The sequence below is a fragment of the Mastigoproctus giganteus genome, chromosome 1 (genome assembly GCF_048544385.1).
Source record: "Mastigoproctus giganteus isolate SK-2022 chromosome 1, ASM4854438v1, whole genome shotgun sequence".
Taxonomy (NCBI): domain Eukaryota; kingdom Metazoa; phylum Arthropoda; class Arachnida; order Uropygi; family Thelyphonidae; genus Mastigoproctus; species Mastigoproctus giganteus.
The window spans coordinates 136208856-136235221 of record NC_143575.1 but is presented as its reverse complement, the minus strand read 5'-3'; the positions used below and the strand labels follow the sequence as shown (position 1 = coordinate 136235221).

The 26366-nt window shown below is 36.8% G+C and overlaps 1 protein-coding gene across 2 annotated transcripts in view; it reads left to right on the top strand.

Moving 5' to 3' along the window:
• The window catches only part of Col4a1 (Collagen type IV alpha 1), a 1206096-nt gene that overhangs the window by 88927 nt on the left and 1090803 nt on the right, over window positions 1-26366 (top strand). For both annotated transcript variants that reach the window (XM_090374514.1, XM_090374509.1), the window contains exon 4: window positions 4904-5038. In XM_090374514.1, coding sequence (XP_090230640.1) covers window positions 4904-5038 — 135 coding nt within the window. The remainder of the gene's footprint in view (window positions 1-4903; window positions 5039-26366) is intronic.

The following is a 26366-nucleotide window of genomic DNA, read 5'->3' as shown; positions in this document are numbered from 1 at the left end:
GTTGGAATAGTTGCAACAGTGGAGTAGATATTGTTAGTTTGTCTATACTTATGAAGGCTGGGTAAAGTTATAAGTTGCTTAAATTCTGCTTGGATTATGCCAATATTTCATTATTTCTTAATTAATTACAATACTTATTATATGCTTTTTTAAAGTTTTTGATAAAAATTAAATAATTAAAAAATGCTGTGTTTATTACAAAATGGAAGTTCTTTTAGCTTCTTCCATTTTTCAGTTTAAAAAACTGTTAAATATGTGAAATTTAAAGTGTGTGCATGTGCATATTTCTGTTTATTGTAATGTATGAATGTTTAAAAAAAATAAAACAACATACATTTATTAATTCTGTTCACTTCATTTTCAATTATTTTCAAAATTAATTTCAAATTTGGTTCACCTTGAAGTGTGTGAAAAATTTGAATGTTACTGACGTCTCTAATTATCTGTCCTGCATGATGATCACTTGCTGTCATGTGTTTATTATTAGTATATTAATAGTAGCAAATGATGAAGACAAGATATAGAGCATCAGCTTATGAAGCTATCATTATGAAACATCAACTGTGAAGTTTATACAGCATTAGCCAAAAAAAAAAAAAAAACATCACCTGTCAACTTCCTCTAACAATTTGTATATTATTTCCTTGAATTTATTCAAATTACCCTCCACTGCAATGCCAGGTAGAAGTAATTCCAAAAATCAACGATCTGCTCACTAAAAAAAATTCTGCACATCAGTCCTGCAACCAACATTTCTTAGTTTGAATTTAACCCTCCCCATTTGGGTAATCTTGAGCAAGTGGAAGGTTTCCATCAGCATTGAGCTTACTCGGTACATTCAGAATCTTAAATACCTCAATCAGATCTCTCAGACTGAGCTGCAATTTGCAGAAGCCTTTTCTGGTAAGAGTATCCTTCTGCTCCTTTCAATAACTTTGTTGCTCTTTTCTGCATTGGTCACAACAGATCCTCATTTTATCTTCATAAAATCAGATGTTCAAACCTATATGTGTCCAGTACTCAAGATATGGCCTGACTATTGACTTAGACAACAGGGCAATCACCTCTTTAACCTTGCTGGAAAAATTCCTGTATATCATTGATAAAAACCATGAACTGGCCTAGCAGCCTGTGGGCAATACCCAAAGAACTTCTTATCTGTCTGCACAATTATCTCTGCTGGTGTCCAGGGCATTCTGGGATAGCAGAAAATGAGAGAGCAGATCTTGCAGCCAAACAACCAGACTCTACCATTTCGCAGATATTTCAAGCTCCATTTAGCATTAGCATTAGTAGAGGCATATGATGCAAGAAAGCAAGCTTATGCAGCATCAGCCAAAAAAAACCGCTCCCATTTCACCCCTCCATTCGTTCCAAATACATGTCCAGCTCAGCCTTAAATTTATTTAGGCTATCAACTTCCACAACAACAAAGGATGGAAGTCTGTTCCACCAACCAACTACCTGCTGGCAAAAGGCAAACTTCCGCACATCTATCCTACATCTGTTTTTCCTCAATTTGAAATTATGCCCTCTCAGGTGATTATTCTGAGCAAGAGGAATCCCATCAGCATTGAGCATGTTCAAACCATTCAAGGCTTTATACACCTCAATCAGATCACCTCACAGGTGGCTAGTCTCCAGACACTGTAATTTGCAAAACTTAAGCCTTTCTTTGTAAGAGCACCCCTTTGTTCCATTCACTAATCTTGTTGCCCTTCTCTGTACTCGTTCCAACAGCTCTACATCCTTCTTAAAATGAGGCCTCCAGACCTGTATACAGTACTCAAGGTGTGGCCTGACCATTGCCTTATACAAGGGGATAATCACCTCCTTATCCCTGCTAGAAAAATTCCTGTATATCATTGACAAGACACTATAAGCTATTCTTGCAGACCATCTGCACTGCTCAGAAAACTTCATATCTGCCTGCACAATTACCCCCAAGTCCTTTTCGTTCTCTACCAATGTTAGTGTAGTACCACAGAGAATTAACGTTAATACTAACGTTAGAATTAACGTTCATACGTTAATACCATATATAGTACTTTACATTTGTAAATGTTAAACTTCATTTGCCACCTCTCAGCCCATCTGCTCAACTTTTATAGATCCTATTGCAGCAGTGTGTGTCAGTAGTGTCCTTAACAACCCAGCCAACCTTCCTATTGTCTGAAAATTTGGACATTAAGCTTGATATACCATCATCAATATGATTTATAAATACAGGAAACAACAATGGACCCAACACTGAACCCTGAGGGGACTCCACTAATAACATTAGTCCACGATGAGCAGTGTCCATTGATTATCACTCTGTCTTCTCCCACTCAACCATCCCTTTATCCATAGCAGCAATTTGCTTCCAATGCCACACTGCTCCAATTTGTTCAGCAGTCTTCCATGTACAACAGTATCAAAAGCCTTTCTAAGATCCAAATATATGATATCAGAGTTATTCCCTGTATCCAGTTTCTTTGTGACCACATCAGTGTATCCAATCAAATTGGTCAGGCAAGACTTTCCCTTAACAAAACCATGCTGTGTCCGAGCTGTAACTGAAGTCTTGTCTAGATGATCCTGCAGTGCTTCTTTAACCAGTGCCTCCATTAATTTTCCTGGAACAGAAGTTAAACTAACAGGTCTGTAATTACTTTTGTCACCCTTTGATTCTCCTTTATGAATTGGGGTCACATTTGCACATCTCCAGTCCGTGGGTTCTTCCCCTGAGTCCAATGAAGCTCTCATATTTATGGCTAAGGTTTCTTACTTCCTTTGTTGCTTGCATTAATATAACCCATTATAATCCCATTGGGGTGAAATCCCATTCACCCCAAGTGCCTTTCTTATGTTCAATTTCAACAATTTCATCTCCACTTTGCTCTTAGTTATTACAAAATCATTTAGCTCATAGCCAGAGTTTAATACACCTCTGGCATCTCCCCCCCCCCCCGAATAACTCCTCATGTGTAAATGTAGATGCAAAATACTCATTCAGTTTGTTAGCTACCTGAACGGGATCATCAACTGTTGACCGTCGATATCAAGTGGACCAATCCGATTCATCCCTTTTCTTCTAGATAGTGTTGCCCATAAATGCTGTAAAATTGGAGTATTCTTTATTAATTTTAATTTCATCAAGAGCAGCGTACTGCTGTGGTTAAAATGATTGTTGAGTGGGGGAAGACAGAGAGTGGTTATCAATGGACACTGGATATATCAATCAATGATATATCAATGGATTAATGTTATTAGGGAGTTCCCCCCCCCCAGGTTCAGTGTTGGTGCACTATTGATTTCTATATTTATTAATGATGATGATGATGTACGAATATCATGAGTAAAGTGCAAGTTTGCAGATGATACAAAGGTTCTCAGGTGGTTAGTGACAGTAATCAAGATAAGCTGCTGCAACAAGATCTAGAAAAATAAGGGAGATAGGCTGAGAAATGGCATTTGAAGCTTAACATTGACAAGTGCTAGGCACTGCATATGAGTAGCAATAATCCGAGATTAATGTTTCAGCTGTAGAGTGCTGCACTCATGGTAGTTGAAAATGAAAAATACCTCTGGTAAGTGTGCAGTGAGATATGAATTTCTGTGAGTAATGGCGACATGCTGCTTGGATAGGTAATAGGGTTTTGAGAATGATGTTGAGCAACTTTGTGAGCAGGGATAATGAGGTGAGTGTTCCCTTGTATAAGGCAATGGCTAATCTTATCTTGAGTTCTGCCTCCAGGAGGAGGCAGAACTCAATATCTGCCTGAATAGATCAATACTCAATACTAAATATCTGCCTGAATGGATGTGGAGAAGGCCGATGAGATTGGTAAAGGGAACGAAAGAGTTGTTTTACCAAGGACTGCAAATTGCACCATGTGGAAATTGGACACCAGCAGTAAGGTGATCTGATTGAGGTTTTGAGTTAGTTGTGCAAACTCAGTGCTGATGGCATTCTTCTTGCTCAGAACACACACACACACACACACACACACACACACACACACACACACACACACACACACACACACACACACACACACACACACACACACAAGGGTGCATAAATTCAGTCTATCTTATCTTCATAAAAAGTTAATATTTATTTTTTTAAAATTTATATGTTTACTTAGTACCTCTATATAAAGAATAAAATTATTATATACTGTATATATATAATTTGTATTATGAAATGTAATTTTTTAACTATATTATTGTAATAACTATCATATAATATATATATATATTTTTTAATATTAGATATATATACGAGTATATATATTTATACACACAGAGGGAGAGAATCGGATCTAACAGGCAGAAAATTGAGTAGGGGTGCCGCAAAATAAAATAAATTACTTAGGGGTGCCGTTATTAAAAAAAGGTTGAAAACCACTGGTGTATAGCATCACGCAATTCAGCTGCTTGTTGTTAATGGTGTGTCATATGTGGTTACCAAAAGAACAAGGTTGTTACTACTTTTCCTGTAATATGAATACTTTCCCAGAATATGAACAGGATCTTTTCATTTTAAGTTTGGTTACAGATCTTATATTAAATATAATTAAAAATGAAGTAGGATATAAAATAAATGTAGTGTTATGCGTGAGTGCCATAACATCAAGGTTGTTAACCTTTCTCCTGTGTTTTGAATGTGAACAGAAACTTTTTAGTTTGGTTTTAATTATGCAACTACTATTGAATGTAATTAAAAATTAATTATGATAGAAAATAAATATATAATGAATAATAAACAAAATAAGTTGTTTATAATAGTTCTCTTATTTGTTTTACTTGTTTATATAAATTTTGAAGATTAAAAGTTACTGTGGTGATAATACTAAATATATTCATTATACTATTTGCATTAGAATACTAATTTTAAAAAGTCACACTTTTTTAGGGTTCACCCGGTCCCTTAGGGCCACAAGGTCTTCCAGGATTAAGAGGTTTTCCTGGACCAGAAGGTTTGCCTGGAGAAAAAGGTGAAAAAGGTGATAGTGGTGAACCAGGACCACGAGGACCAAAAGGGGATCGAGTAAGTAAAGAATTAAATTACACCAATCCATAAAGTGTTTGTGGCTTTTTCCAATAAATTGATATTATGATGTGTTGCAACTTATATATAATTTACTGTATTAAGCAAGGAGAATGCTGAATTCCTCTGTTGTAAAAATATATTTTTACTGGAAGCAGTAGCGTAGCTACCCTTCTTCAGGCCCGGAGGCAAAGAACATGTTCGGGCCCATACTTAATTAATGAAAATTACAAAAACAGGAGACAGCCAAAAGATGCCGGGCCCCAAAAGGGCCTGGGCCCGGAGGCAGTTGCCTTGCCTGCCTATATGGTACCTACGCCACTGACTGGAACGTGGAAACAGTTACAGTAGCAAGTTACAGTTGCTATTAAAGTTATTATGAAATATATTTGAAGGGCTTTGCTTCAGGCAGGCAAGAAATGGATCAGTGCTGTTTAATTAATTTAATAGGTTTAATTATTACTTTTAATGGTAATGATGAAACTACATGAATATTCAGAATTCCATGTGTGCCACACAACATGTCACATGCCAAAGTATAACGTTTTCATTTTGTTGTTTCCAATATATCTGAACCTTACACAGTACAGAAGGAAAACAATTGCTATGTCTGAACCTATAAGAATAGATGGTTACTATCTTAAAACTAATACTTTTACAATGTATTTAAAATAAACAGTAAGAGCTCTAACATTGTAAGTGAACTTGAGGAAAAATATATCACTTATAACAGACCGGGCTAGCCAGGTGGGTAAAGTGCCTGCCTGGTAACCCAAAGGTCGTGGGTTTGATTCCAGCCTCGGGCTTGGATCAAAGTACTGCAAAAACCTTGGGAGGTGCATTATGGCCACAGAAGCCCATGCGCCAACAACTACCAAAAAAAAAAAAAAATCACTTATAAGTAATTTAAACTACTTTTTCTTGATGCAAAAAAAAGGTTATTGAATGCTTGTTCCAAATTATAAGCTTCATTTTAGATGTTTAAAATTTTTCTTCCTAACTCTTTAGCTGTAAAACCCATTAGCAGTTAAATAAAGTTACAAGTTTTTGTTTTTATTTTAATGTTCACCACTAGTGAATATAACTGTTCTTTACTTTTCCAAATGATGTACAGAATGTTCTGTTTAGCATTAGTAGAGGCATATGATGCAAGAAAGCAAGCTTATTCAGCGTCAGCCAAAAAAAAAAAGAAAAAAAAAAAAAGGAAACTCGGTACCAAGTATGCTTACCTTGAATTCTCTCAAATGACAGACTTGAGTAAAATGATCCTCCATAACTTTATTAAAAATTATGAACATATCGGTAAACTTTCCTTTTAAATGAAACCAAACTAAATTTAACATAGGCTTATGAATTTATACTTAATGTTATTCTATTAATACTATATTAAGTAACTCCAAAACTAATGAAATTCATAAAGATTTAGAATGCTTATCATTCAAAATTATGCTTGTCATTAACATTAAGTTAACTTTCAGTAATTTACTAAAAATGGTTTAGGGCTGAAAGTTTCAGAGTATATGAAATTTACTAGATGAACAGATTAGTGCAAAGCATCATTTTAGTTTGAACTGAAATGATGCTTTGCACTAATTTGTTTGCTGTCATTAATTTTTACTGGCAAAACTAAATTGGCACTTAAACTTTAATCCTTACTCTCAATTAACCTTTTATGTTTCTCTTCTTGAATATTGTTATCTCTCACATACTCTGAGACATTAGTACTAGCAGGAGCAGTGAAAAAGGAAACAATGGAACAACAATATATAATTACTCAGTATGGAATGAACTAAAGGAGTGAACTAATTCGGGGTAGAATTTTTTTCAGCCTGGTCTGTACTTGTTAACAGGAGAGACTGTTTCTACAGGGATGGGATACACTTAAATAAAAAGGGTGCAAGAATATTTGCTGATGCTATCGAGGCAGTGTTAGGTGGGTCTGAAAACTGCTAGCTTGGGGGGGATACAAGGTTATTTGTTATTTGTTTTTTATGAGCATTAGCAACTAAGGCCATATTGCTCCGGGGATATGCGGTGGTCATTCCCTGACCTTTCCGCATCCTCCGTATTTGGTGGTCACGGGCTCGAACCCCGGTCTAAATCAAGAAGCGTGTGCTATGCACTGCTGCTCCTGCCCACCTGGCTACGGAGGCGCCGGGGATACAAGGACTAATAGATTAACAGTAGCCATTGGCAGAGGTGAAAGTGATTCTTGCACTGCTTCTATTGGAATGAGCAGCCGACCGGGCTAGCCGAGTGAGTAAAGTACCTGCCCGGCAACCCAAAGGTCGCGGGTTCGATTCCCGCCTCGGGCTTGGATCAAAGTACTGCAAAAACCTTGGGAGGTGCAATATGGCCACAGAAGCTGATGCGCCAACAACTACCAAATCAAAAAAAAAAAAAAAAAAAATTGGAATGAGCAGCAGCCTGGAAAACATGATGTAGGATATTTCAGAGACGGCTGGGAGTCATTGCAGTACAAATAAACACATGGGTTGTGTTAGGGTAGCTAAGAATAGGAACAGGTGCATGTATACTTGTGTGTACACCAATGCTAGGAGTTTGGTAAATAAATTTGATGAATTTGAGGTATTGCTCAAAATATCAAAGGCAGATAACGTTGGGATATCAGAGACATGGTGTCACACAGATATAAGGAATGCAGAACTGGAATTTGGGGAGTACAATGTGTACAGAAAGGATAGGAAGGGAGGAGGAGTTATGCTATTAGTTAAGAAACACATAAAATCCAAGGAAGTGAAGCCAGTCAACATCGCTGGACAGTGCAGTTGTTGAGTCAGTTTGGTGTGACATAAGCATTGGGAGATCAAAATTGAGAGTAGGAGTGTGCTATAGGCCTAATGACTCTGATGAGTATTATAAGAAACTGTACAGGAAAATAGAGTGGGCCAGTAAATCAGAGAGTCTTATAATGGAGGATTTTAATTTCCCAGATATTGACTGGAATTTGTGGGTTGGTCACTCACACACTAGCAAGGCTTTTGTGGATTTATTGGATGATTGTTTTCTACATCAGCATGTTCGGGAGGCAACTAGAGGGAGTAATACTCTTGATCTGATTATCAGTAGTGGTTCTTCATGCATTAAGAATCTGCAGATAAAGGAACCACTAGGTGGCAGTTATCACAGTGTGCTAAAGTGCAATTTACTTAAAGAGGTAACTACCATCAGGGTTAAAGGGAAGGGTTTTTGCTTTTGTAAAGGCGACTAGATGGTCTGAGACAGTATTTAAATTCTATACAGTGGGACCAACTGATGTTAACAACAGCAAATTCAAAATGGGAAGCATTTAAAGAACTTATCTTGGAAGCTACTAGACTTTACATACCAACTAAGAAATATTGTTCAAAGTTTAGGCCTAAATGGATGTCAGATGAACTAATGAGACATATGGCAGAGAAGAAAATGCATGGGATACATATAAATTAATGGGTGACATGGAAGCCTATGATAGATATAAGCTGGTCTGTAACCAAGGTACAAAGGAGATTAGGCAGGCAAAGGCAGATTATGAGAAATCCTTGGCAAGGGATGCAAAGAAAAACAGCAAAGAGTTCTTTACTTATGTAAACTCTAGAAGGAAAGGGATGAATCAGATTGGTCCACTGGATATTGATGGTTCAACAGTTGAGGAACATGCTGAGGTGGCTAACAAACTAAACGAGTATTTTGCATCTACATTCACACATGAGGAGTTGATCAGGAAGGGGAATGCCAGAGGTGAAGTAAACTCTGGCAGTGAGCTAGATGATTTTGTAATAACTGAGAGGAAAGTGGAGGAGAAATTGTTGAGGATAAACATAAAAAAGGCATCTGGAGTGGACGGGATCTATCCATTTATATTAAAGGTGGCAGCAAAGGCAGTAAGCAAACCCTTAGCCATAATTATGAGAGCTTCTTTGGACTTAGGGTAGGTACCCACAGACTGGAGATGTGCAAATGTGACCCCAATTCACAAAGGAGGATCAAAGGCTGACACAAGTAATTATACACCTGTGAGTTTAACTTCTGTTCCAGGAAAATTAATGGAGGTACTGATTAAAGAAGCATTGCAGGATCATGTAGACAAGATTTCAGTTATAGTTTGGACACAGCATGGTTTTGTTAAGGGAAAGTCTTGCCTGACCAATTTGATTGGATACTATGATGCAGTCACAAAAGAACTGGATGCAGGGAATAACTTTGATATTATATTTTTGGATCTTAGAAAGATTTTTGATACTGTTGCACATGGAAGACTGCTGCTAAAATTGGGGCAGTGTGGCATTGGAGGCAAATTGCTGCTATGGATAAAGGGGTGGTTAAGGGGGAGAAGACAGAGAGTGGTAATCAATGGACACAGCTCATCGTGGACTAATGTTATTAGTGGAGTCCCTCAGGGCTCAGTGTTGGGTCCATTATTGTTTTCTGTATTTATAAATGATATTGATGATGATATATCAAGCTTAATGTCCAAGTTTGCAGACGATACAAAGGTTGGCAGGGTTGTCAAGGACACTACTGACACTATGCTGCTGCAACAGGATCTGGAAAGGTTGAGCAGATGGGCTGAGAGGTGGCAAATGAAGTTTAACATTGACAAATGTAAAGTACTACACATGGGAAACAGCAACCCCAGAGCAACGTATCAACTCTGTGGTACTACACTGACAGTGGTAGAGAATGAAAGGGACTTGGGGGTGGTTGTGCAGGCAGATATGAAGTTCTCTGAGCAGTGCAGACGGGCTGCAAGAGTAACTCATGGAGTATTGTCAATGAAACAGGAATTTTTCCAGCAGGGATAAGGAGGTGATTATTCCATTGTATAAGGCAATGGTCAGGCCACACCTAGAGTACTGTATACAGGTCTGGAGGCCTCATTTCAAGAAGGATGTAGAGCTGCTGGAACGAGTACAGAGAAGGGCAACAAGATTAGTGAATGGAACAAAGGGTTGCTCTTATGAAGAAAGTTTTGCAAATTACAGCGTCTGGAGACTAGGCACCAGCGAGGTGATCTGATAGAGGTGTATAAAGCTTTGAATGGTTTGAGCATACTCAATGCCGATGGGATACTTCCTCTTGCTCAGAATAATCACTTGAGAGGGCTTTAATTCAGATTGAGGAAAGACTGATGTAGGGTAATGTACGGAAATTTGCCTTTAGCCAGCGGGTAGTTGGTTGGTGGAACAGATTTCCATTCCTTGTTGTGGAAATTGATAGCCTAAATAAATTTAAGGCTCAGCTGGACAGTTATTTCGAACGAACGGAGGGGTGAAATGGAAGTGGTTTTTTTTTTTTTTTTTTTTTTTTGGCTGATGCTACATAAGCTTGCTTTCTTGCATCATATGCCTCTACTAATGCTAAATTCTAATGTAGCTTATATTCAGTAAAGTAAACATGTGAGTAGCTTTTATAACTGTCTCATATAAAAGAAAATATACAGAGTTAATTCTCTAAATCATACCTTTTTATAATACAATAGATGTTTTGTTAAGGCATTTTTTTTTTTTTTTTTTTTTTTTACTGACAGAGAGAAAACTGACAACATTTAAATTAAAACGGACACACAGAAAAAAATTGAAATCACTTCTGAACTAAGAGTCAGTTCTCCCTTTCATTAAATATGAAGTTCTTTTAAGATGCAAGTTAACCATCTTCATGACACCACAAACTGTTTATTTTGGAACATAATTATAAAAAAATAATTATACTCCCAAAATGTTTCAATTGGAAAATATTTTCCATCGACACAAGCAAAAAATATATTTTTTAATTGAAGTATTCTGACCCTACATTCAGAGGTCAACTAATTCTGATATGTTTTGAATCTGCTGACTCTATATGAAAGTTAACAGATTCAAAACAGAAGTTTGGGAAATTACTTCTATTGTTAAATCGATTTGCTCTTCCCAACCACTTTTTTTGGATAGCAGTAGGATTTCTTGTGCCTGCACTATTTCCCAAATGGATTGACATGTTTCTTGTATGATGAATGAAATTTAAAATTTTTGCAATTTAAAAACTGTATTTAACCTTGTGACAATGTATGCAAATTGCTGAAAAAGGAAAAATTTTAATTTATATTTCCAGCAATGTGATGTAAGCATTGATTTTAACAGTATGTAAATAGGATGTAGATGTCTGCTATTTTATTTTTCATTTTGATTTCATATCTTACATGTTATTTCAATTCGAAATGCATTAATAGGATTATAATTTTTGATATGCAAATGTCTACATAACCATGTACTGTATTTGTAATTCAGATTACAAATTTTTGGTAAACGTTGCTTGGTTGACAATTGTTTCCATGTTCTTTTTGAACTTTACATTCTACTATGATTTGTAAATGTAATTTCTCTTTTAATTTTTATGTCTTGTAAGTTTTTAATGCTAGTGTTCAGCTGATATAACTTAGCACGCCAAATATACAGGGTGTTTCAGTTAAACGTTTCAGAACTTCTAAGAGGGGTAGGGTACATCCTGACAACTCGAAATCATATAGCAATGTGGGGTCGGAAATGCTTTCCTGAGGCGGTGTTGTACACAGAAGCACCATAAAGAAAAGAGACCGTAAGTGAGAAATCGTTTTAATAATACATGAAAAGAAGCAAAAGGTACATGGATTAAACTAAGTGTTCGAAGTTTCTTCCACGGGCTACAATGCACGCCTCACATCTCCGACGCATGGACATCCGAACATTCTGGAATACTCCAGGCGAATTTCGAATTTCTTGAACAAGAACGCCAAGTTAGTAGGATGGATGATTACACGAACGCAGAGTTAGCCGATATGCATTTGGCGTACGGGGCTGCAAATTGTAGTAGGCCAGCCGCACATCGTTTGTACGCGGAACGATATCCGACGAGGCGTATTCCCAGTCATAATTTCTTTGCAAGCTGAGAGAGGTTCATTTGAAAGAGCTGACAGGGATAGGGTAAGAACAGCACGGACTCCAGCCGTCAAACAGAATGTGCTGCAGCATGTACAGAGGAATCCAAGAACGAGTACACGAAGTCTAGCAAACGCAGTCGGGGTTTCCTATTGCAGCGTCTGGAGGATTCTCCGAGAACAAGACATGCATCCGTTTCACGTGCAGCGTGTCCAGACACAGCAACCGGAGGATTATGCACCTCGTATTGCTTTCGCACAGTGGTACCTTGGAAAATGTGCTACAAATCCCCTTTTTCCTGCTGAAGTGTTGTTTTCCGATGAGGCATCCTTCACAAGGGAAGGAATTTTCAACACGCATAACGACCATATCTGGGCGGTCGAGAACCCGCATGCAATATGACGTCGTGCAGCACAGATTCGATTTTCGGTCAATGTATGGGCCGGTATTATGGGAGATCACCTCATCGGACCTTACCTGTTACCGTGTCGTCTAACCGGACCTATCTACTTGACCTTTCTGCAGCAAGTATTGCCACAACTTTTGAGAGATGAACAGATTTCTGCATCGACGCAACAGACAATGTGGTTCCAACACGATGGAGCCCCTGCCCATTATAGCGGAGATGTTCGTAACTACCTGGATGTCACATTTGGTCAACAGTGGATCGGACGTGGTGGTCCCGTGCGTTGGCCTGCTCGATCACCCGACCTATCATGTCTTGATTTTTATTTCTGGGGTCATATGAAATCGCTAGTTTATGACACCCCTGTTGACAGTGCTGAGGAGCTGGCTACAAGAATCGCAGTAGCTGCCGAAGAAATTCGAAATTCGCCTGGAGTATTCCAGAATGTTCGGATGTCCATGCGTCGGAGATGTGAGGCGTGCATTGTAGCCCGTGGAAGAAACTTCGAACACTTACTTTAATCCATGTACCTTTTGCTTCTTTTCATGTATTATTAAAACGATTTCTCACTTACGGTCTCTTTTCTTTATGGTGCTTCTGTGTACAACACCGCTTCAGGAAAGCATTTCCGACCCCACATTGCTATATGATTTCGAGTTGTCAGGATGTACCCTACCCCTCTTAGAAGTTCTGAAACGTTTAACTGAAACACCCTGTAGAAGTTACTAATGAGCTGCTGATACAAAATTTCTGAATGCGTTGCACTTGCACTTAAATTAAGAATTTCTGAATGCATTGCACTTAAATTACGTATGCAACCATTGCTGTAGTTCACAATATAAGAAATAAATTCATTTGCTGATTTGTTATTGACTTTAATTTGCAATTTGATTCACATATATTTTGCACTTGATTGTGAATATTCAATTAAAAGTGATGGAATCGCCAATCAGGTACAAAGGTTGGAAAGTGCTTCGGTTTCAAAAATGTGGCTTGCCATAAACAAAAGTTTGCTGTTAATAGCAGTTACAGACTCTTCAAAAACATGAACAAGAAAGTGGATGAATAGGAAACAAGGCTGTTTCAAACTCTCATTTGGCAGCTCAGCCAAGCATAGCATGCTCACTGAGATCTGCTAGCTTAGCTGTTTTTACTTGTTTAAAATTATTTCTTTAGTTATTAGTCAGGGAAAATGATGCACAGTGGTTAGCTTATACAGCATAAAAAAAAAAAAAAAAAAAAAACCTACTCAACTCATTTTTCCATCTGTTTTGATAATTTCTATACAGGAACTCCCCAGCTTATGTATTACTTTACATACGGAAATTTGACTTTACACAAGTCTTTGCCGGCCAGTGCGAACTTAAAAAAATCGTGGAAACGTATTTTGCATCCCGTAGGAATAAATGGATGTATCGTTAAAATATCGTAATGTGAACCCAATAACGCAGTTTTTTTTTTTTTTTGATAATTCGTTCCAAGACCTCGGAAGTTAAATTTCACTATATTACTAAGCTATTTATCTCTCTAAAAGGTCATATTTGTAATGGAAATTTCACTACCCTTTCATCATTATCATATATTCCTGTTTTAATAATCAATTTTGAATGCCTTTGTGATATTTTTTCTAAAGCATGTTTCTGGAGGTCATGACCATAAAAGAATAAAAACAATTTGCACTTTCCAGTTTATTTGACTTTTCTGTTAGTGCATCTAATTATAAACAGGTAGTAAACTTGACCTTATTGCATTTGTGATAGTACCAATAACTGTAATTGTGTGGGTTTTTACGGTATTATGGTGAAATGTGTTCCCCTTCACTGAAATTTTCAATCTTATAAAAAACAAATTTTCAGAAACTTCTCTTTATTCCTATTTATGTATTACAATGACGAAGGGAAAGCAATGAATGAAAAGTGCAAGTGATGGTAGTGCCAGGAAACAAAACAAAATCGATTTAGAAATGAAGATGAAAATGATTAAGAAGTACAAAGCAGAACAAAGTTTGTCATCTATTTCAAGGGAATTAGGTCTCACTGCTTCAACAGTGAATACTGTTTTAAAGGACAGTGCACGCATAAAAGAACATGTCAAAGGATCAACAGTGATCACAAAACAGCGCTTAGGTGCTATATTGAAGATGGAACAGCTATTAATAATATGGATGGAAAACTAGATTCAGAAGCGAGTACCCCTTAGTCTAATGACCATTCAAGCAAAAGCAAGTATTTATAAATACGACGAACCCCAAACCAAGTTTGTGGCAAGCAACGGGTGGTTTCAAGCATTGTGCTGGTTTCCAAAACATTAAAGTATGCGGTGAAGTCGCCAGTGCTGATTCTTCAGCTGCAGAGAAATTTTGTGATGTGTTGGAAAAAATTATTGATGAAGGCGGCTATTCAACGCAACAAATTTTTACTATTGACGAGACTGCTGTGTATTTGAAAAAAATGTCGGATTGAACATACATTGAGGAAAAGAGGAAAATACAATACCAGGTTTCAAGGCATCAAAAGATAGGGCTATGCTCTTGCTTGGGGCTAATGCAGCGGGAGATTACAGATTAAAACCACTGCTTGTGTACCATTCTGTAAGTCCTCATGCATTTAAGGCCATCAATAAAGCCACCTACCCATGCATTTTCATTCGAACCAGAGAGCATGGATAACAGTATCTTTCTTTGAGGATTGGTTTAAATGCTGCTTCATTCCTGAGGTTGAAAAATATTGTAAAGACAACGACATTCCTTTCAAGATTTTGTTTCTATTAGGTAATGCTCCTGGACATCCTACTCATATAGATGATTTCAATTCAAATGTGAGAGTCATATTTCTACCAGCAAACACGACTTCACTCATCCAACCTATGGATCAGGGTGTTATTTTGAATTTAAAAGCATACTATTTATGCACAACATTTGCTCAGGCATTGTCTGCAGTAGACAGTGAGAAAAATTTTATGTTAAGAGAGTTTTGGAAATCTTACAGTATTAACCACGTAATCTTGAACATTAATATTGCCTGGGTGGAAATTACTAAAAGTTGTTTAAATGGCATATGGAAAAAAATATGCCCACAGCCAATAAATGGTTTCGAAGGATTTGAAAAAGACAAATTATGTGGAGACATTATAGATAAGATTGTAAAGGTTGCAGAGCTACTTCAGTTGGAGGTTGTTGTCAAAGACATGAAGGAGTTAATAGAGGAAGAAGAGAAGGAATTATCTAATGAAGAACTTATTGACTTGCAGACAGGGATAGTGAAAGAAGAAAATGCTGACGAAGCTTAAGATGAACCAAATGAGGAGCTGAGACACTTCATCACCAGAGAGATGGCAATGGCATTTTGTGAAATTGCATCGGCGAGGTTTGAGAAGATGGATCCTGACAGTGAACAATTCTTAAAAGTTAACAGAGGGGCGAATTTTATGCTTGCTTGCTACAAAGAAATCTACGATGAAAGAAAAATGCCACCGTCCAGTCATCCATTAATATGTTCTTTTGTAAGGTTGAGTGGCTGACCTCTTCTAAATCTCCACAGCCCTCAACCTTCACAGTGGCGTACTTATCATCTGAAGATGTCGATTCTGGCAACAATGGTCGAGAGGTAAAATTTACTGACGTTATGCCCATCTCCTCTCTTTTTTTTGTAATTTTATAATTTTGAAATTTTTTTAAATTGCATGCTTTTATAATTTTTCCTGCACATTAGATAAAAAATTGAATAAATACAATAAATAATTCTATTTACATGTTCATCGAACATTTCTTTTTTGATTCAATCAATTCGGCGAGCACAGTTGCGAGTGCTGCACAAGCATGGGGGAAATTCCGACTTACGTAGCGTTCCCCAGAATGCAGCCCTTATGTAAGTCAGGGAGTTCCTGTAATTCTTTCTTAAATTTATTCAGACTACTCATTTCCACAACACCAATGATAGTTTGTTCTACAAGCAAGTACACTCTCCTGAAAGCAAATTTTTGTCCATCACTTATCCTGCAGCCACCCTTTTTTTCAGTTTATGTCCCCTTATGTGTATGAGTAAGAGTAAAGATGCATTTAGTTTTTACTCAATCCTGTTGAAGCCTTAAACACCTCAACCATATATCCTTGCAGGTGTGTAATTTTCAAACACTGAAATTTGCACAACTGAAGACTCTCTTGGTAAGAGTATTTTTTGTTCTCCTCTCCAATCTTGTTGCCTTTCTCTGTACCTGTTTCAACATTTACACATCCTTTCTAAAATGAGGCTTCAAGGCCTCTACACAGTACTCAAGGTTTGGCCTAATCATTGCTTTGTACAGTGGGATAATCACTACATTCTCCTTTCTGGTAAAAATGCATTATATTATTGATAACTCCAATGTGCTGTCCTAGCAACCTTTCTGCACTGCTCAGAAAACTTATTGTAGGAAACAGTTTTTTGTTGTTTTCAGTTAGAATTTTTTTCTTCTGCATATGTGTCTCCGGCTGTTAATTATATAGAATGCATTATTCACTTCATTGCAAGGTCTAATTGATGCCACCTGCTATCATTAGGCGCCAGTTTTCTCAGAAACAGGCGGCCCTGAATTACAAGCAATAGTACTGCAATTTATATATTGAGTGCTCTTTCAAAGTGATTTAGTTCTGTTTTATTTCTAATGCTTTTCTCTTCTCAATTCATTGCAAGTGGATCTGTACTTAAAAGGTTTTGAGTAAGAAAGGAAATCCACCTTTCTTTTCTTATTAATATTTATTAATGTCTTTATTAACCAAACTAACTTCAGCAGCTGCTTGGTCACTGGTGGCACTGCTTCTGCCTCCACGTGGTGTGGTTGGAAATGTCGGTGCAAACACAAAATCTACAGCTAAATTGAGCACAACATGGACTTCACAAGTTATCCACCAATACGGCCAACGTTTTCCAATCAGGGAAGTGTAAATGAAAAGGACTATGAGTCTTCACAGGCTAAAAGAATTAAAAAAAAAAAAAAAGTCTTATCTTTGCAGGAAATACCATCTTTTCTCATTATGCATTCACTGGGTAGAGCAAATGCATAATGAGGTATTGATGTATAAAAGTATTGAGGCAGGCTTGCCATAATAATAGAGTGGGACTTTTTTGACTGTTTCAGAGGAGGAAATTGTTGAAGAGCTTAAAGATCAGAATGTTACAATACACATGCCAAACGAATTATGACTAAAATGGATGGCAATTTAATACCTACAAGCAGCGTCATACTAACTCTCAATCTCATGAAATCTGAAACAGTTAAATTCTTCATAATAAATAGTTATTTATTATGCAGAATTCTTCCTTACATATAAATCCGATCAGATGCTACAAATGCCAAAAATAGTGATTCTCAGGTAAAATGTCAAGGTGATGCAATATGTCTTCTTTGTTGGTCAAAAGAACACAGCCAATCAGGTTATACTGTCTCTCCTCTGCTGTTTGAGCTGGGGACAATTTCCTCTGCTCAAACTGCAGAGGAAATTATCCTCTGCAGTTTGAAAACTGGAAGCCCTAGTTTTTTGAAAACTCCAGTTTACATAACTTTGAATTATGAAAACTGGGAAAAAAATAATAAAAAATACAAGGTTTAAAACAAAGTCAATTATCTGGAAGCATTAAAGCAATCTTAGCATATATACCTGCATGCTCTTATGCAGCCACTGTTAAAGGCTAAAAAAACAGTTTACTTTCAACAGTTTGGGGCAACAGAGACATCTGTTGCCCCAAATGTATCTCTAGCTACCTGGGCCTGATCAGATCTCTTTCCCATCAAAACAAACACATTTACAGCTGATGAGATAACTACACTCCAATATGACTATAGCACCTGACAAAGAGCCAACCCCACAGGAACTGACCAAAGCAGAGCTCACTTATTCTAGGTAACAAAACAATTGAATTCCACTAACACAAAAATAGATCAAATGGAAGAAATGGAAGCAGTACTGATGCTACGTATCGAAGATGATATGGTTTAAGCTCGCCCTATTTTTCCAAAAAAAGATAAGGAACAATATAAATCTACCTACTCAAAGAATTCAGATCAAGCCTTTATATCTAAAATTCAGTGGAATTGCCAAGCTTGTGCAGCAGTATTGATGAGCTCGCAGGCCTAGTTGAACAATATGATCCTATTGGTGTGTTAGTGATCCTCATACCTTTTAACCCCTTATCTCTTTACCTTAGGATAGTTTCTTACCTTAGGAGATACCCCCTAAGAGGTATTCATAAGGTAAGAAATAGTATCAGTAAATGGTATAGACTTGACAGACGCACAGGTTTCCCTGCTTGTGGGGTAATTGTGATTCTTGTTAAATTCAGTATCCCATCCAGATGTATTCCTCTCTAAACTACCTTAAAAATTATGGTGGTATGCAATGTCATTGGAATCGCTTTAATCCTGGTTTCAATTTTTATTTATATCTCGCCAAACTCTGCTTGTTTATACTGATCTTGATAACATAGTTCAACTTCCATCTCCACTTTGTATTTTATGAGATCTTAATGACTACAAGCCATTATGGGGATCTTCTCACATAGATGCTAGAGGTAGGCTAATGGAAGCAAACATCCACAATGCATTTGTCGAGTGACAGCATTTGGTAATGGTATTTCTAGATATTGAAAGAGCATTTGACACCATGTGGAGGTGTTGCATTCTCAAAGATCTACATAATTTCTGCTTATGAGGTTACATGTCCCAACTGTTACTGAATCTTTAAACTTAGGACTTTTCAAATTTGTTACCAGAGATTGTTATCCTCCATACATGTTCAAGAAGAGGATGTACCAGAAGGATTTATTCTAAGTGTAAAATCATTCACAGTTGGAGTAAACAGTATTCCAAGAATGGTTGAAGCATACATATATGCAGATGATATCGCTACTTCTTGTTACTCTCAAAATGTGAGCACTATTGAAAGGCAGCTCAAAATGGTGATAAATAAACTAGAATAAACTAAATAAACTTAGACTCTGAAAAATGGATACCAAATATCTGGACAGAAATCTACTGCCATTCATTTCTGCAAATAAATGGCAGTAGGGCTGTCTTGGGGTTATTGGGGCTGTTGTTTTAGGATCAGGTTAATGGAGGCTGAACTATTAAAAAGATGGCGATTCCACATTTTCTTGCATTACCCCCCCCCCACAATTGTTGGTATGTAAGGTATGCATATGGTGGTTCTTCTGTCCCTTCTGGGTTGGGGTTGTGTGAAGGTCTTGGAGATGTCTTCTATTGCTCTATTAATAACATGTAGAGGAAATCCATTCTTGAAGGCAAACCTGATTATTGTTTATAGTTCTTGTTGAAAGTTTTCTTCTTTACAAATTCTGTATCTCTGAGGATGAAGGATTTGAGAACACCAATTTTTGTTGAGAAGGGATGGATGATTTGTAGTTTCAGATGATCCCGGTGTCTATAGGCTTCTTGTAAACTTCCATAAGTAGCCCTGGGGGTTTTCTAGTGAACAGGATGTTGCGGAAAGTAAGGTTGCTGTTGTTTTCTATTTCCATTTTGAATTTGGTTTTTTGATGATGATTGTTAAGAGCTTCAAAAAATTTTTGTAGATTTTCTGTTCTGTGGCTCTAGATTGCTATTATAAAATGAACATACCTGCTCCAGAATTTTGGTTTTCCAGGAATAGTCATATCTTTCTTACCAACAATCAGTACAAAAATAGCAAAAGAAGTAAGAAAATATGGAATCACCGCCTTTTTCAAGGGTTTGGCCTCCATTAAGCAGATCCTAAAACAACAGCCTAATAACTCCAACAACCCTAGAGGTCCTTGTGGATACATAGAAGAATTGTATAGAAGATTCAACTGCAGAAAATGAACCATGAATTCAACTGTAGAATCACAGAACATAAAAACGATGTACAATATGGAAGAATCCTAAAATCCGACAGAGTCCAATGTGGTGACACATGGGATTTCAACAATACTAGAATCCTCTCTACAGACAACCAGCATAACAGAAGAAAATTTAAAGAAGCCTTCTTAAAAACGTTTTGAGCCTCATCAGTAAACAGAAAACAAGGAGTCAAATTCAACCCACAATATTTCTACCTTTTCAACAAGAATATAGAGGAAGAAATGGAAAAACAGGAAAAGAAAATAGTCCAGATATCTGGAGAACAGCCCACATACAACCCTCTCCAGATCCCCCAGAACCATCGTGCACAACAACCACAGATGATAGGAGTATGAGAGCAAAGTTCACCCTGAGGCTTCCACTCCAACAATAACCACTATATCCAGGATTATCCAGGATAGAAATACTTGGCATCTTTCTATTGGTTAATAGACTTAATCGCTCACCTATAAATAAACTGTTGGCAGCATCTCTTGCCAGTATGCAAATCAGATTCTGATAGCATTGACAAGCAGGAGTCTGTCAGCAGGTAAAAATTTAATCTTGATGTATTTTTATCCGTGTATATTTACAGGCTGGCCTCGATTAATTCGTCCCATGAGCACATCGCGCAAAACGGAAACGTGTTAATCGAATATAATAATCAATAGGAAAAATTATAATTGGTCCTTGACCTTCTGGAATGTCCATAAAGAATTTAAAAATTACCTTTTAAATAACTTTTTAACTGTATACAATGTAAAAGATAATGAAAATAATTATGAAATTAAATGTTTATTGCATAAAACAGCGGTTCCCAAACTGTGCGCCGCGGAATATTTTAAATTTTCGAGGGAAACACAGCGATACTCGACATCTGTCAGACACTGCCCGAATTTGTAGCTCGAGGTAGTTCACAGTTTCAACATTTCTTATTAAGTTGTTTGGATCTAAATACTAAACAGAACTGTTAGGTATTTCTTTTGGTCTGGGTGCGCCTTGAAAAAAATTACTGAGACACTAAGGGCGCCGTGAACCGAGAAAGTTTGGGAACCTTTGACATAAAATACACAATGAAGAAATGACTGTTGCGAAAATATTTGAATAGTGTTGACTTTCTCTTTTCATCAATCACTTTCCGATAGCTGACAACAATCTTCTCTGGGCCCTGGCGAAATAAATATCGCAGAGAACCTCAAACCTTTTGTTTGAGGTTCTAAGTGATACGAAAGATTTCATCTAATTCTTTTACCTTATCTAACTTTCATCTAATTCTTTACGTTAACTCTTTCGCGGTAACATTTTCATCCGGCTCATTTAAAATTTTGAATTTTTATGCAAGTGTGCATTGACTTTATTAGCAGGAGACAAACAAGTAACACGTCTTCTTCCGATGGTTGATGGAAAAGAGTTCTTTACTTATGTAAACTCTAGAAGGAAGGGGATGAATCAGATTGGTCCACTTGATATTGATGGGTCAACTGTTGATGATCCTGCTCAGGTAGCTAACAAACTAAATGAATATTTTGCATCGACATTCACACATGAGGAGTTATTCAGCAAGGGGAATGCCAGAGGTGTATTCAACTCTAGCAGTAAGCTACAGAATCTTGAAATAACTGGGAGTAAAGTGGAGGAGAAACTGTTGAAGATAAACACAAGAAAGGCACCCGGGGTGGATGGGATCTATCCGGTTATATTAAAGGAGGCAGCAAAGGAAGTAAGCAAACCCTTAGCCATAATTATGAGAGCTTCCTTGGATTCAGGGGAGGTACCCATAGACTGGAAATGTGCAAATGTGACCCCAATTCACAAAGGAGGATCAAAGGCTGACACAAGTAATTACAGACCTGTGAGCTTAACTTCTGTTCCAGGAAAATTAATGGAGGCACTGGTTAAAGAAGCACTGCAGGATCATTTAGACAAGACTTCAGTTATAGCTCAGACACAGCATGGTTTTGTTAAGGGAAGTCTTGCCTGACCAACTTGATTGGATACTATGATGCAGTCACAAAAGAACTGGATGCAGGGAATAACTTTGATATTATATACTTGGATCTTAGAAAGGCTTTTGATACTGTTGCACATGGAAGACTGCTACACAAATTGGAGCAGTGTGACATTGGAGGCAAATTGTTGCTATGGATAAAGGGGTGGTTGAGGGGGAGAAGACAGAGAGTGGTAATCAATGGACACAGCTCATCGTGGACTAATGTTATTAGTGGAGTCCCTCAGGGCTCAGTGTTGGGTCCATTATTGTTTTCTGTATTTATAAATGATATTGATGATGGTATATCAAGCTTAATGTCCAAGTTTGCAGACGATACAAAGGTTGGCAGGGTTGTCAAGGACACTACTGACACTATGCTGCTGCAACAGGATCTGGAAAGGTTGAGCAGATGGGCTGAGAGGTGGCAAATGAAGTTTAACATTGACAAATGTAAAGTACTACACATGGGAAACAGCAACCCCAGAGCAACGTATCAACTCTGTGGTACTACACTGACAGTGGTAGAGAATGAAAGGGACTTGGGGGTGGTTGTGTAGGCAGATATGAAGTTCTCTGAGCAGTGCAGACGGGCTGCAAGAGTAACTCATGGAGTATTGTCAATGATATACAGGAATTTTTCCAGCAGGGATAAGGAGGTGATTATTCCATTGTATAAGGCAATGGTCAGGCCACACCTAGAGTACTGTATACAGGTCTGGAGGCCTCATTTCAAGAAGGATGTAGAGCTGCTGGAACGAGTACAGAGAAGGGCAACAAGATTAGTGAATGGAACAAAGGGTTGCTCTTACGAAGAAAGGCTTAAGTTTTGCAAATTACAGTGTCTGGAGGCTAGGCACCAGCGAGGTGATCTGATAGAGGTGTATAAAGCCTTGAATGGTTTAAGCATGCTCAATGCTGATGGGATTCTTCCTCTAGCTCAGAAAAATCACCTGAGAGGGCATAAATTCAAATTGAGGAAAGACAGATGTAGGATAGACGTGCGGAAATTTGCCTTTAGCCAGCGGGTGGTTGGTTGGTGGAACAGACTTCCATCCCTTGTGGTGGAGGTTGATAGCCTAAATAAGTTTAAGGCTCAGCTGGACAGGTATTTTGAACGAACAGAGGGGTGAAGTGGAAGTGGGTTTTTTTTTTTTTTTTTTTTGGCTGATGCTGCATAAGCTTGCTTTCTTGCATCAAAAAAAAAGAGATCGCATTAACTGGAAATTTGCATCATGTAAAGTGAAAATTGGTACAGTTTTTCAAATAGTGTTAACTGAAAATCGTGTTAATTCAACTTGCGTTATGCGAGGCCTGGCTGTACTTATTTTTAATATCTGTTTTCTATTGTAACCAAAACAGAAATTTAACCTTAAATACTTTAGACTTAAAATTCACAATTAATTATTATTGTAATATAATTCAAATTGTAGCCCTTTATATTTCTCTACCCCTAACAGCATGGCCTGATGATGGTATCGGTAAGATGCTTGAAATGTCACCTTAAATGTATAGTTGTTTGGGTTATACACCTAATAAATGATATTATTAATTTCACATAGTATAAGAGCTGTCATTAAATATAGTAATTAATCTTTGTGGAAAACATCCACGTAACATCCTTCCCTAACTATTAAAACTTCATTCAGATTTTCTCTTTCTAGTGAAGCTTTGGAAATGCTTGTGACAGCCAAGTTCCATTGTTATAAATAGAATTTGGACTGAAATAAGACTGTAATAGATGCATTATGGACTTAGTAGCCCTTTCATCAATAAATCAAACAACAGCAACATCAGTCCTGTGGATGCATTTTAATATAAAATACGTATTTTGTCAGGTAAATTTAATCTCTACAAAAACCTGCGTATTTCTGAGAAATCTGTGTTCCTCCAGTTTTTTTTTTTTTTATACGAACAACTGTTTTTATGACAGTTTTGGCTGAAAAATCTCTTGTTTTCTCTCCTGCTTACAGTTGGCAGATCTCCATCTTTTTGAAATTCAAAAGTTGGCAGTTGTGTTAATAGCTGAAAGGGGTTTATATTGGCATTTAGGCATCCATTGATTTAATTCCCAGGGAGAATCCGAAATTCTTAAAGATACACTTATAGTGGGAATTGTTTCCAAAGATAATTCTAATTGCAACACACACAAGCATCATTTAATTCCATTAAAAAGATATGGCCCAAGTGAGAAAATGAAATACACGACCAAAGAAATTGCTGATGAAATTGCTATCAGAAAAGAACATTGTTTGTGATATCTACAGCTTGATCAATGGAATGTATAAAAGCAATTTGTAATCAGGTTATAAAGCAGTTTGCAATCAGGGAATGAGAAAGGCTAATGCAGATTTCTGAAAAGGACATGGCAGAGTAGTTCAAGAAACATAAGAAAGAGTTCTTTGCACATGTAAATAATAAAAGGAAAGATATGAATCATGTTTGCTCACTGCAAGGGCAGTAGTTGTTAGATCAGGTTGGACCCTTAAGTAAATGACTGGAAAGTTAAATAAGTTCTCTGTCTCCATATTCTCACAGGAATATTCTTTTCAAGGGTTCAGCTATAACAATTATTCATCCTTAAATGACAATAATTTTTTTGTGAAAAAAAAAATTGGAGGAGAAATTATCAGGTTTAAAAATTAAGGAAGCACAAAGAGATGGTGGAATTAGAAGTGTATTACTAAAAAAATAGTACCAGAATGCTTCTTCGTGTATGATAACGGCACATCGACTGTACAGTAACTGAATCAGACTTCAGACTCACAGAACAACCAGTTCTAGCATTCAGCTCACGGTGAATCAAAATGCAGTGTTCGCATGCATCACAGTATATCTGATTCATTGGATCTCTTTATCTAACACATTGTACTTTAGTAAGAAACATTCAAGTTTCATTGCGATATTTATATTTTTGTTTTTAAATAAATTTTTAAAGAAATCTATTAATTTTAAAGGTTACTATTAATATATATTTTTAGTAGCAATGGGTAAAATAGATATTTCTCCCTCCCCTTTGATTATGCCATTGTTTCATAATATTAGGTGTATAAATTTAATGATTTTCTATTTTGACATTTAGAAAAAAGTACCGGAATGACATTCCGGTGCATTCTGGCCCGAATACACCACTGGGTTGTATTTCCCCATTTATATAGCTTGAATTGGCTAAGGTGATCATTAAATCCTAGTATAAATAATGGAAGCATTCTTCGACTTGGGTGGGGTTCAGGCTTCCCTCAAAGCTATGCAGGTGCATAGCTCAGAGGGAATATCTGGACCCTGAGTCTCAGCCTGCAAGGGTCTCTTTCTCATGTTTTGTATATTTCTATTAGTGGAATATAAATTATGTTTTATGTCTGTTAGCAACCATATGTGCAGGACACTTGGAAGAACTGCAGCACAAACAGTTTTTTTGGGGGGAAAATGTACCTTCTAACTCTCACCGATAAGAGGTTGCAAAAAATATCTTATTTTTCAAAAAAACCAAATCATGTACCTCAAGGAATATGATAACTAAAATTGAAATGTTTTTTTCATATACATAATTTTATGTATGGGTTTTAATTATTATTTGTAATTTTTATTAGTTTATTTCTCATTTTTATATATAATAAATTAATTCTCTTTGTAAATTTGGCAAATAAAAAAAATTCAGGTAGAAATGTTCTTTTATATATTGTAACTTTTCTGATGAAACCTGTGAAGATATTTATCAATAGAAGGAACAGTTCATTTCTATATTCTATTAGTTTTTATTAAAACCTTAAGATTTATTTTAATCCCCTTCAGTGGTCTGCCTGGAAAAGTTCCATGTTTCGCTGTGTTTTGATTTGGTATATCCTGGAACAGTTCCATGTGTGGTACAATTCTCTAGGTGTTATATTCTGACACATTTTCAGGCATTTTAAAGAATTTAGAAATGATTCTTGTCATTTATTGCTAGAAGATGGCAGCACAGAATAAAATCGTTTTTATTAATGTTTTTCTCATCATTACATATTTTATGTTAAGATGCAGTAGTGCCACCATCAGTAATGTGCATTGCTAACATGGCTGAAAGAATAGCAAAAAAAAAAAGGGAAAAAAAGTACATAGAACAGATGAGTGAGTTATTTAGTGATTGAAAAAGAATTGGAAAGTGATATTTGAGAAAAGTGAATTTTAACCTGATTTTAACCATAGTAGCAG